The following is a 12,904-nucleotide window of genomic DNA, read 5'->3' as shown; positions in this document are numbered from 1 at the left end:
TTTTGATATTTTCGATTAAACATCAACATTTTCTGTATTTGGGTATGTATGTCGTACAATATATTGCAACCAAGAAAAGGAAAATACATCTCAATCATTTAAAGCATCATTTTTTTAAATTTATATGTGTGTTTTATCTTCTTTACCACTTGTTCCTCTCAGTTTGCCTTCTTTTATGTCTGTTTGTAAATTGAATTTTTAAATAACCATAATTAAAAAATATATATTGTTTCATAATATGAATTATTGTATTATACATATAAAATATAATGTATATATTTAAAAATAATTTATAAATGAGTACTGATATGTGAAATGTATCGATAAAACAATTACAATTTGTAATATAAACGAAATTAATAAATAAATTGGAAAGGCCAATAAGAAATTGTTAGTCTTGTATTGAAGCAACCGTAGTAATGGTGCCAAGTGTATGTGAGATTATGAGGCTTTGTTTGATTATCGACAATCACAAATTTTTCTTATTTTTGCAATTCTCCAACATGCAAATAAATTAATATATATGGTCAGATGCATAACTTTTTTAATATATCGTAACATATAAATGCAACTTTTGCTTAAACCGTAGGAGAAACATTTTCTCATGACGTGTGCATGTACGCATGATTAAAAATAATTACAAAGAGAGATTATGAATAAAAATAACTTCAAAATATATCTTACAAAGAAAACTTCCTATTCTAAAACTTAACTGAAAATCTTATTTAGAATAATTTCAACAAATACCATTTCTTAGATTCAAAGTCAATTATTTAAAACATATAATCAATCATACGAATATCTATTTAAAATTATATTAACCGTTATTTTATGGTAATTTTAGATCATCCAACATGAATCCAAAATTTCGTTTCAGTTGTTCGCTATTTAGAGATTAACGTACGAGGTTGTTTGTCATTTGTTCTTTATATGAGTTTAGTAAATGAAATTGCGAATTTCTGTCACTTATATTCTTAAAATTATTATTCTTATTTATAAAATCTTTAGCTCTCTTAAAACTCGATAGATTTGTATGATGTAACCCATTAATTTGGTATGATAATGAAGAGCTTGAATTATTTGTGTAAGATCTTGAGTTATAGAAACAATAATATGAAAATTTGGCTTAGTTGGAATATATTATTAATTTAATATTAGTAGTTCATACCAACTACAATGCAATTATACAAATATCTATTATCTGTATGGCATTTACATGTGCACAAATTGTAAGCATTAATGCCTATAACTTACTTGGTTTAACACAAGATCAGTAACTTCCAGAATCAAATTTCTCTTTTTCCCCTTTTACATTTCTTGTAATATAATGTAGGGTTTCCATAGTCCAAAGTAGTAGCAATAATAATGAGTTATGGTAGTTCAGTTGAGCCTAGAAATTAGTTGTTTGCTGAAATTGTTAGCACTAGATACAGGTTTGCGTATCTCCAAAGATACCAGTTCTTTTATTCTCAAGACATATCATTTGGTTTGCTGTTAACAGCAGCAGCCAATGCTTTTACTTGTTTAATTACAAACATGGTTACAACATTGTCCCATCATTAAGCAAAATGAAGAAGCATTGCTTGTAGTATGGTTTTCTGAAATTTAAAGGTAGATGCCATTTCACACTCATTAAACAGACGATACTGATACTCAAAAACAAGTAAACAAAGTATCTTACGAAAAACATACTCATCACTGGTACAGAAACATTCATTTATTTGAAAAGACTTTGAAGGAAACTAACGAAATACATTGGCATGCACCCAACAATTAATAAAGATTTTGAAATATTGTTGGCTTGTCGCTTGTCATATGTAATTTCAAAAGTCATGAGATTTCAATACATAGGCAGATTTAAATCTAAGTGGCCCCTGTAAAGAATTGGCTTCCGACAAAACGCAAGGACCTCATTTGATGTATAGCACAATCTTACCCAATGAGAAATGACTTCAGCTCTTGTCACTACTGCAATATCTAAATGTGTCACTATGCTGATATCCAAAAATTATATGTTGTCAATTTATAAATGAGATAATATCATAAATATCACCGATTGAAGACTTATATATTTTAAAATATTTTCAATATACAGTAACGAAATATATATATATATATATATATATATATATATATATATATATATATATATAAGCTTGTAAAGAATGATGTGGGGTTATCATAACTTCTAAGTGAGCCGTTCAACGTTGAGAAGTAGTCTAACCCAAAAAATAAATTAGATGATTTTTCAAAGGTTTACTTATTACCCTGACCTTTGCACAATTTACTTATAAACTGTCCTAGTCCCTAATTCCACTTTGATTTGTGCTGTTATAAACATTCTAACTCCCATTAAGTAAAACCACAAATTTATCGCCAGAGTGATGATTTTAGTAATTTAACAACCATAAAAAAATTTGACACTTCTACACACAAATTAAATTTTGTGGCAGTTTTTACTTTAATAGATTGAAGACACATTTAATCACTCATACGCAGAGTATCAAAACAGAACTAAAAATACATCTGGAAGGAAACAAAAATCATTCAGTTTCTACACAAATGGACCGAAATGTAAAGATAATATGAAAAGGCACCTTGTCTTGTTTGATATACAGAAAGAGGAATGAAGTTACCATAATCTTGAAGAGCATACTACACGAGGTGAGAGAAACTTTAGCAAGAATCAAAGTACACACAAAATACATACAGAACAAGATGTATCAAACTTTATAAAATAACACAATTAATGCGTAATTGTATCTGCCTTACAAATGCATGTATCTTCTTATTTCCACGTCCAAAACAGTAAACACTGAAGCTACTCTGTATAGCTTCTGCTGGATCCAAACACAGTTAATAAAATTAAATTTTACGAATCCAAACATTTTGTTGGAAACTCAGATAAAATAGATAAGTTGTAATGATTTTTTAAAACTTTAATAAGATTAATGTAGTGATACTTTTCTGAAAAACTAATATGTTGCGTAACCGATCACCAAAATCAGGAAACTAAGCGCCTCGTTGCATTTGAAAACTAAAGAACCAAAATTCAGAACTACAGGAGAAAAGAAAATCAGAAGTGATTCTATTTTGTACTTTCTTTCTGTACCCAAAGGAAAGAAATTGACAGTGTACCTGAAAGCTTTGACAAATAAAGTTATGAAATGATGAAGACGAAGTGGTTCGTGAAAGCATATCAGATAGTTGTTATCTGGTTAGTTAGAGAGTGTTATCGGATTAGTTGGGGCGTGCATAAATAAATAGGAATGATTGATGCAGGGTGAACAGGAAATTTTCCGCGAAGGTAATATTGAAATAATTTCAATAAAGGTAGAAGTTGGTAACTCAAAACAGAGTACATTTGAAAATGAAAAGCAACAACCTTAACCACATAGACGAAACAAAGTATAAACTGTAAGTAACCTAATAGCAATGGTTTGGTTCATATGAAGAAGATGCGCAGCGGAAGCGAAGCATGTCCTGTAAGACGAGACAGTGAGATTTGTATTGAAAGTAAAATACAGAAAATGAGGTGAGAGTGAGAATACCTATGGTGAAGAGAAGGGACTGATTGTGAAGATCAGATGGCAGTTTGGAGAATAGAGCCGAGAGTGCCCAAAACGGCGAAAGCGAGAAGAGGACTAACGTCGAGGGTGTCAAAAACGGGGGGAATAATGTTACGGAAGAGGTTGAGGTAGGGATCGCAGAGGTCTCGGATTGCGGACAGAGGCTGCCGTTCCCACGGGATGTTCGGGAACCAACTCAGCAAAACCCTAACCATCAAAACCCCGCTGTATATGTCCAGCCATTTCCCCAGCCCAGCTGCAACCACCGTGAGCGGCGTGTTCAGCGCCCCGCTCGGTCGGTCCCGCACAGCCGCGAAGAACAGCGGTCCCATCGTGGAAACGGTGTTGGCAGTTATAGCCGACCAATTCCCAAGCGGAACTGACTTGGCCAACAACACGGCCAATCCCACGAGCGTGGTGAGCGTGCGAGTGCATCCCCGGAGACAGTCGGTGAGGGTTTCTCGGGGGGCGATAACAGGTGGCGGTGGTTGATTGCAATGGCACTTGACGCAGAGCGGTTGAGGTTGAGATCTGAGGTTGAAGACAGAGGAAGAAGGTGTTGGGCTGCGCGAGAAGAAAGGGTGGAAACGAAAGGCGTGCGAATGCACAGCCACTGACGAGGCCATTGCCATCTCCAGATAGAGCTCAGAGACACAGAAGTTAGGGATTTGGTTAACGAAATTATTCCCAATATACATTTTTTTTATATAAACTAATATTTCCAAAACTAACTCACTTCTCTTTATTCATATTATTCAAAATTTTTTTTTATATTTTATTTTTATCCTTACATTCGTTACTCATAGACTTAAATAGGTTTATAAAGGAAAAATCTCATTCTTATAAAAAAAAAATTTGTTTCTAATATTTATCTTCAAGTTATTGGAGAAACAATATTTTATATTTCAAACATTTTTTTAATGACACGTGTCAATATTTAAAGTAACGCTAAATAGTTAGTTAATTAGTTTTCTTGTAATACTGGAATTTAAAGTGATCATTTCATTTTTAAAAGAACCAAAAGTAAAATAATTAAGAAAGTAGAAAATGTAAAAATGTGTATTAATTAATGATTGAGAAAGAAAACATTAAACCTGGAAACACCTTAATTAGTATTGGATTCTGCTTCTCTAATTGATGATTCCTCAGTGCAATCTCAATTTTAAATCCATTGAAACAAGTCATATGGAATAATCATAAAAACTGTAACTTTTGTTTCACATTTGTTTTGCCAACTACACCAAATACGAATAATAATACGTATATATTAACTATAATAGCAATTAACTTTATAATTAATAAATATAATGTTTTATCCAAAATTATGTATTTTTCAGCTCCAAAATGTACTTTTCTTACATTAAAAGAGGTGAAACCCATAATTTTTTATAAAGTATTCTTTGAGATATTACGTTAATTTGTTTTGCATTTTGAAATACTATGATTGAAATTTTGCAAATAATTTAAGATAAACGAAATGATAAACAATAAAACATAGCGAGACAACACGTAAATGCAGGTTTCTTAGAAGAAAAAGCTTCATAAGAATCTTTACTAGACTCCACTCCAAATCCAAAAAGAATCACAAACGTGATTGATTACTTTGACACTTAGATAAATCATCTGAAGTTTGAAATTTGCAAGAAACCTGATTTACATTTTTCTTTTTAAGAATAACAAGTTAAAGAGAAATGGTTAGTTAGTTCTACGTTAGTGACGTTAAAATGAAACTGAAGGGCTAATCCAAATTCTAACCCATATATTATCCAAGTCAAATTTAAGTTAATATTTTATAAAAAAAAAAGAAAAAAAAAAGGGAAAAGAAAGCTATGAATCAATGTGAGTAATGTAGATTAGCGACTTTTTTTGGCACATAAAAAAGAAAGAATTAAAGCCGCAGCAGAGTTACCCCGAATGGCATCGAGGGAATCCATTATAGAGAGGTTGAGTTCCTACGTCCAAGCTTAGCGAGGCAATCAGCAGTTATTTTCCTTCACAGAGAATGTATAATTGTGATTTAATCTTCAAAGTCTCCGGCATTCTCCAATAAGTAGTTCGCTGCCAATTGCTCGTCACGGTCACATGCCAAAAATGCCTCTATCACCGAAGCTCTGTCAAATCCCATAGCCTCAAGCTATACCAATGGTAAGTAAATAATATCGATCAGCACACATAACAAGAATTTATCAGATAACAAAGGAAATGACATGTATTAACTACAAAAAGGAGAGGCATACCCTTCCAATTGCCTCCTGCTCAGCTGGAGTCACGTTGATGGCATGAGGCATGTCTTGCTCAGGTTGGTCAAATATATCTCTGACAAAGAAAGATGGATTCGTTTCTACTTCAAAATCTACGTCAATATAAATTATGCAAGTAAACTCCTAATTCAAGTAGAAACGTTCCTCTCATATTGCATGTACGGGGAAAATTGACAACCAATAATTTGAACAGCATATGATGAATTCGAGTAAACCATAAATTTTATTGCCGAACTGTTATTCTCTCTCGTAAATGGTTCCTAAAGTAAAACAAACTATGCAAGAAGTCCTAAAAGTAATTGAAATCAAATTAAGTAGTCCTTCAACTATTAAAAAATCCTTCAATTTGATCCCTAAACTAATAAAATACATTAATGGAGGGCTAAAGTAACATATATTCAATACTTCAGAGATTACTCAAACAAATTAATTACTTTAACGACCAACTAGGAGAGAGTAGAGTAGTAGTTTGGGAATTGATGGAATTGAACCATTATGTAATTGTTGTGAAATCTAAAACAGACTTAATATGCCACATGTAGCAAGAAATAAACTCACCCTTCAGAACCATCAACAGGTTCATTTATCAACTGGAGAAACTCCCCGTGATGCTCTTGAATCAGTCTTAAAAGACCAGGATTCTGCTTACCCAGTTCCTGAAGCACAGGCTGGAAAGAAAAGTGATAAACATTACACATCAATAACTGTCAAGTAGTCAGGAAATTAATTGACAAAACGAAATACCTGGAGAATTTGTGGATTGGATTGCACCATTGAACGCAAAGCTTGAAACTGTACGAGCAGACAGACAAATGGTCACTTAAAAACTAAGAATTAAGATTGAAGCTAGATACAACAATAACAAGAAGCCTTATCCCAATGGCTGGGGTTGGCTACAGGTAAAAGCTTGAAACCAGAGTAGTGAATATCATGCATTTGAAGTGAGTCACAGGTTAACCCTAATCCTGGAGAAGTCATTGCAGGATGACTCAAGTCACAGCCATCATGGCACAAATCACACCCTCGTTCCAAGTGTCATGATGGCCATAGGACTTTTGCCCCCTACCCCCCCAGTGTCATTTTATGTTTCTTTTAGTGAGGGTAAACTTGGAAAACCCCTACTACCCCTTTATATTATGAACCTCTTGTTTTTGGTTCCACACTTTCTTCTTTGATGCCCTAGCCAAAGCTTCCACACTTCCCATTGTACTCTGTTATGTGTTCCCATGGCTGTTGTAGCTCCAATCAGCACTGCCCACCACAGCCCAGCGCTGCAGAAATATCTTCTGGCCAACCTCAGCCATCACTGTTGCAGCTCCAATCAGCACTGCCCACCACGGCCAATGCTTATCTCTTCTAATCAACCTCAAACATCCACAACATGGTTTGTGATTTCCTAGACACCCATTTTTTTCCGGGTGAGATTTCCAGCCAATAGTACTTATGAAGACTCATCTTTTTCCTGGTGAGATTTCCAGCCAATAGCATTTATGACCCATCTTTTTCATATAGACCTATTAAGGATCTAAAATAGCACTCATCTCACGATCTGCCATAGCACTAGGTTGGGGGTGAGAGCGATCACTCTGCACCACTATTTGGTATTGACAACTATGCTTCAAACAAAAAAAGTACAACAACCGTTTTTCAGTCTACTGACTATAAACAGCGGTCAATTAAAGTGTATACGGAATCACAATGCGTTAGAGATACCAAGGTAGGACATGCTCCACAAAACCAACTTTACTTATGGAACATATGTAACATAAAGGATTGGAAGGAAGCTTCGTGTTCACGTTCCTTTTATGCAGAGGAACAAAGTACATCATAAGTCAGTTAAAGAAGACCCACGCTAGCCTTGGATGATAAAATTAGAAACCATCCATATCATGTCACAAGTTTAGGTATCTGTGACAAACTGTGCGGAAGTGGATGAATGTTTTAAGGTTATCTATTATAGAAAGGTTCATCTTAAGCTAATAGGAAAGTACCATTACACACACATACTAGTGATGTTTTAAGGTGGCAATAAAAAGGAGATGATAGAGGACAAGAAGATCACAAGTGTTGTTGAGAATGAAACATTACATTGAACATGCGATGAGGTCACAAAAGAAAATAAAATATTAGCAATGTTTGAATCGGGGAAGTAACTCCTCTTCAAGAAAAGATAATAAGTATATTTGTGCCTAAGATGGTTTGGACATGTGATTGAAGAAAGAAGCCTAACTTTGAACAGCAAATAAAATAGAGGATAACCCTATACTTAATGATGGAAGACAACCAAGAGAAGTGAGAGAAACCATTAAAAGAATTGTCTCTCCGAAAGATTGGCTTTTGACAAGTACAATGATGCTATTCATTAATGTAGCCGATCCTACTACAGAAAAAACCGGTTTTGGTTACAAGACAAAAAGGGAAAAAGGATTAATGTCAAACATAATACATGACGTTAAATTATTGATGGTTTATTCAATGCTACTTCCTTATTCGGTCCTTTCCTAACATTATGTAATGCCGATATGAATGGCCAGCAGAACACTGTTGAATTTAGACGGGTAAATTTAGAAAGAAAGAACAGAATCTTTCAAAAGAATTTAAATAAAATGGAAAGATTTTTGTTGAGGTATGATTATAGTACTTACTTTTTGTAGACCTAGTAGTGGGGACTAATTCTGAGTATTATAACATGTTATGCTATTACTTAGACACTAACCCAATGCACATTAAATGTATTCTGCATGTGATACATGAACCACGTACATTTTTGACAGACTGAAAGCATACATTAACAGTTGAAATCAGTCAGTCCATTAGGGACTATATCAAAAACTTCAACATATGTAAGAACTCTAACATTTTGCACTAAAAGTACCTACCTAATGGAATTTGTTGTATTATAGGAACCTATAGACTAAGTTAACCAATATCCTTCTTACAACTTAGTTAGTCAAGAATAAGTCTTCTGACTTAAAGAGAATAACAATTGATGGAGCAGCAAGCTCACCTGGGGATTATTTCTAAGGAAGTCCAGAGATCCAAGTCCGGCCCCAGTACTTGAAATTGTCTCCTGAAAGAATTTCAGCTTGATGTAAAACACAAAAATAACAGAAATAGATGAAATTATTTTTGATCCATTTAGTACCATAAGCTTTACCTGAGGAAACATATTTAAAGGAGATGAATTAGGTCCTACAGGAACTGCTCCAGAAGGAATCCCAGCTGTTTCAGTTGTTTGACTACCGGGGTAGTTAGGAACTGGCACGGCAACTTCTGCTGCTTCAGGGATTCCCTTTTGAAATACAGGCACATAAAAAAACAAAGATTTCTTAATCCAGACATGTGCGACAGAAAATTTAAGCTGACAAAAACTACAAGCAGTTAAGAGACATACAGAATACAAGTAATCAATTGCCCGCTCTGGGTTATTATAAGCTGCCCGAAGAGCACGACTAACAGTGTCTCTGTCCCAATTGCCACCGCCCATGTCCATGATTTGTTGAATAGTCTGCTCAAGATTACTACCAGCAACTAAATTCGATGCAGCCTGACCATAAGTGTCTGCAGAAACACTGAAAAAATGACGAAGAGACAATATTTAGAAGGCTTTTTGATGATAGGAAAGGGAACAATGTAAATAAAATAAAAAAAAAAAAAAAAAAAACAACTCATCCCAACAATGTTTACTGGCCAAAAGAAAAAGAAAGATAACACCATGGTTATGATAAAAGCAGCGACAAAACATCTTACATTACATAATAACTAGGTTCAGCAAATATCAAATTTTACTTAAATGATTACTACAATAACCAAATGAACCCCCTAAAGATTCAGTAAAATTATTTGAATAAAAAAATAGACTGCTTCAGGTATCATAACGTCGAGATCAAACTAATTCCTTTGATTAAACAGTTGCAGCAATCGCAAAGCCCATGAGAAAAAGAAAAACCATAACACTAAATATTAAAATTCAAAGTATGACAAATTGTTCCTATNGAACTAAAGATCCAAACCATAATTCATTGTTATTCACTCATTAACTATTTTATGGGAGTACATTATGGCATCCGGAATTAAAAAATTCAGTGGAATTTATTAACAGTATCTTAAGAAAAATGTAGAGACAAAAACCATACTTGGTAGTTGGGGCATCCGTGCTAGATGTGGTGTTGTTCGCAGCCCTGCAAAACCGGATATAATAAATAAAGAAAAATGTGGCTTGCAAGTATAGAAATCAACCTCCTCAAAGGTAGACTCACTGGGTCTGCACTGGAGGATCAGAAGCTGGGTTGGAATTGGATGTTGATACAGTTGTAGCAGGACTGCTGGCAGGCTGACATGATTTCACCATATTTAATACAGATAAAGAAAACTAGAAAAGAAAGAAAACTTCAACAATTGAACGAGTAATTACATACCTGAACAGATGGAGCTGCAGCAGAACCTGATGCTTTACTCTGAAAATAGAGAAGTAAAATGGCAAATTGTGGTAAAAAAAGGTAAACTGTGCTTCTTACCATATAAATGCTAAAGCTTATTGAAAGAAAAATGTCTTAATTGAGTTTATCGAATTGAAACAGCGTAAAAGATACTATATGACAGGATCTAATGCCTCTCATAATGTCAAAACAAAAATATCAGAGAATGAGAGAATCCAAGCAAAAGATTGCTATCAATTAAATTTGTTAAATCAATAAATCTCAGTATCTAAAAATTAAACAAATAAATTTCACTATCAACAATGTATAATGACTAGTACAGGGTAAAAATATGAGCTGAAATGACAGCCAGTAAGCAAGTAGCTTGCCTATGCATTTGTTTGCCAAAGCATTTTTAAGGAAGAAATATACCTTGCTAAGCATAACAACAAGAAAGCCATCTTCAGAGACTTTGTTCTCAACTAATGTAGTTTCATCTTTCAAAACCTTGCCATTGTGAATCAACAATTGCTGTCCACACGGGTAATTATCTTTGCCCTGTACATCTTCAATATTCTTCTTGACAGCCATAACCTGATGTGAAGGAAGCAGGAAAACTTTATCTAAATAAATAACAACAATTTCAGCGGATAAACAACATAATTGGAAAATAACACGTCTAAAATTTACTGAATATCACATAAAGCCCAGTAATACATTCATATTATAACCATAAATTGATATTAAAACAAAATAGAGAGCACAGAATCGGGATTATAATCATATTCAAGGGGGCAAAACACATGAAACCAGTGAATACAGTACCAGCAGTCTTCAATAATACCCAAAATAACATCGGCATTTGGAGACTAAGTATCACGCCAGGAACATACAAAATCCTTCAATACTAATGAAATAATAAAAGCAATACTAGCATCAACGAAACACTAAATGAATTTGTAAGCTGTTGGTGGGAAATAAAATAAGAGTATGTGATACAAATACAAACAGAATCAATGGCGGGTGAGTTTGAACAATAACAAATAGGCAATGACTTGAAAACCAATGGAGAAAAAGTTGGGTTCCAAAATTTGAAAATGAACCACATCAATCGGCACAGTACTCAGTGGAAATGAAACGATGGAGGATAACAATAGATACTGATACCGAAGAGGTAAGGAAAATGAGAGAGAGTGCGTGGAAAGGGGAAGAGGGGGAGAGAGCTGGATTGAGATGGAGATTACTGACAGTGTCGGAGGGCTGAACCCTAATTTCGAAATGGCTGCCTTTCAAAGTCTTCACCGTGAGCTTCATGTCGCCGAATTATCGGAATGGCGCCGGAAACGGCAGCGATCCGATGAAGGTACGGTAGTAGAGGGAGAAACCCTAGACTAGAGAGAGAAACAATCTAGTCTGTTGCAGTTGTATGTAGAGATGAACACGTCAACCTCGCATGTAAAATATAATGTTGTTTTTTTACTTAATTAACTATTATATATTGGTTATAATTTATTAAAACCTTTATTTTATAAACCCTTATTTTTTTATCTTATTTAAATTTATAAGCAAATTCTACCGTAAATATTAACTTTATTTTATGTGTATAAATTTATAGTTTATTCTCTGATTTGTCTAATCTTTGATTTATGATTACAAACTCTTTTGTCTAATCTTTAAAATAACATGAAACCTCCTTTTGTTTATAATTTTTTTTAATTTAATTTACACAATAACTTATTTTATTTTAAAATCTCATGATATTTATTTCATAAAAAAAAATTGACACACGAGCCTAGAATATCAAAGAAATATTGTAAATGAATTTAAAGCAAGGTGTGGAATTCAACTACCATTTTATTTTTTATTACATGTAGGACATCTTGTTAAATATAAATTTAATAGTTTTGCATTTACTACTTTGATATAATGGAGGCAAACAAACTCTTTATGTAAAATTGATGAGGCAAAATTAATTTCTGTATGTAAAGCCTTCAAATTTAATTTTTATTTTCATTAAAAGATCCTTGTGCTTTTATTTCTTTTTTCTAATTCAATTTTCATAGTAATTTATTTTATTTGAAAATCTCTTAATATTTCATAAAAAAAAAAAAAGTAAATAAACATGGTGGGACAAACGATCTTGTAATATTAATATAATGGTTTTTGCATTTCCTGTTTAGTAGTTTTGCATTTCCTATTACTCGAAGCAAAACACTTCGGGCCTAGTAACGTTTTAAAGGGGTCTTCTTTCTGCACCGCTAAATTTTACTGTAATGTCATATAAGTTCATTATGAATATAAATAAAATATTAAATTAATTAGATAAACAATATTGTTTACCAAATGTATTTGCTATGGAAGGTGTTATATTTATTGATATTCGTACTCCTAAGTCACTTTCATTTTCAGATGCAACTCTAATTCTGTTTTTTCTTTTCTTTAACTTCAACTTTCTTCTTTGAATAACATTGTATTTTTTTTCTTTATTTTTATTATTTTTGTTTGAAGCTTTTCTCATTGTTTGTTATCTTCCTTTAAAAGAGAGGTATATATATATATATATATATATATATATATATATATATATATATATATATATATATATATAAAGAGAGGTGTATATATATATATATATTGACATAATCTCACTTATTAT

At 33.1% G+C, this 12,904-nt stretch overlaps 2 protein-coding genes across 3 annotated transcripts; both read right to left on the bottom strand.

The window, feature by feature from the left end:
- Window positions 1-3,284: 3,284 nt before the first annotated feature.
- LOC106773030 (ylmG homolog protein 1-1, chloroplastic) lies at window positions 3,285-4,263 on the bottom strand. The gene is made up of 2 exons (XM_014659706.2): window positions 3,552-4,263; window positions 3,285-3,483 (listed from the first exon to the last, which is right to left on the bottom strand). Exon 1 carries the CDS (start codon window positions 4,199-4,201, stop codon window positions 3,584-3,586), a length of 618 nt encoding a protein of 205 aa, XP_014515192.1. The 5' UTR covers window positions 4,202-4,263; the 3' UTR covers window positions 3,285-3,483; window positions 3,552-3,583.
- A 1,031-nt stretch (window positions 4,264-5,294) lies between these two features.
- LOC106774248 (ubiquitin receptor RAD23b-like) lies at window positions 5,295-11,695 on the bottom strand. 2 transcript variants are annotated; one of them, XM_014661179.2, is made up of 12 exons: window positions 11,497-11,695; window positions 10,681-10,842; window positions 10,249-10,287; window positions 10,090-10,163; window positions 9,967-10,011; window positions 9,225-9,402; window positions 8,988-9,122; window positions 8,838-8,900; window positions 6,575-6,622; window positions 6,389-6,498; window positions 5,807-5,885; window positions 5,295-5,703 (listed from the first exon to the last, which is right to left on the bottom strand). In XM_014661179.2, exons 1-12 carry the CDS (start codon window positions 11,560-11,562, stop codon window positions 5,587-5,589), a joined length of 1,116 nt encoding a protein of 371 aa, XP_014516665.1. In that variant the 5' UTR covers window positions 11,563-11,695; the 3' UTR covers window positions 5,295-5,586. The 2 variants fall into 2 exon arrangements, with proteins under 2 accessions (XP_014516665.1, XP_022641791.1); XM_022786070.1 differs by lacking the exon at window positions 5,295-5,703 and having other exon boundaries at window positions 5,820-5,922.
- Window positions 11,696-12,904: the final 1,209 nt, after the last annotated feature.

The sequence above is a fragment of the Vigna radiata genome, chromosome 9 (genome assembly GCF_000741045.1).
Source record: "Vigna radiata var. radiata cultivar VC1973A chromosome 9, Vradiata_ver6, whole genome shotgun sequence".
Lineage (NCBI taxonomy): Eukaryota > Viridiplantae > Streptophyta > Magnoliopsida > Fabales > Fabaceae > Vigna > Vigna radiata.
This window is presented reverse-complemented; position numbering and strand designations above follow the sequence as displayed.

Coding starts and splice junctions, on each gene's coding strand:
- LOC106773030 (XM_014659706.2), bottom strand. CDS start 4,201: ATGGCAATGGCCTCGTCAGTGGCTGTGCATTCGCACGCCTTTCGTTTC.
- LOC106774248 (XM_014661179.2), bottom strand. CDS start 11,562: ATGAAGCTCACGGTGAAGACTTTGAAAGGCAGCCATTTCGAAATTAGG. Junction 10,012..10,089: donor GATCCTCCAGTGCAGACCCA/GTGAGTCTACCT, acceptor CCGGTTTTGCAG/GGCTGCGAACAACACCACAT. Junction 9,403..9,966: donor ACGGATGCCCCAACTACCAA/GTATGGTTTTTG, acceptor TCATTTTTTCAG/TGTTTCTGCAGACACTTATG.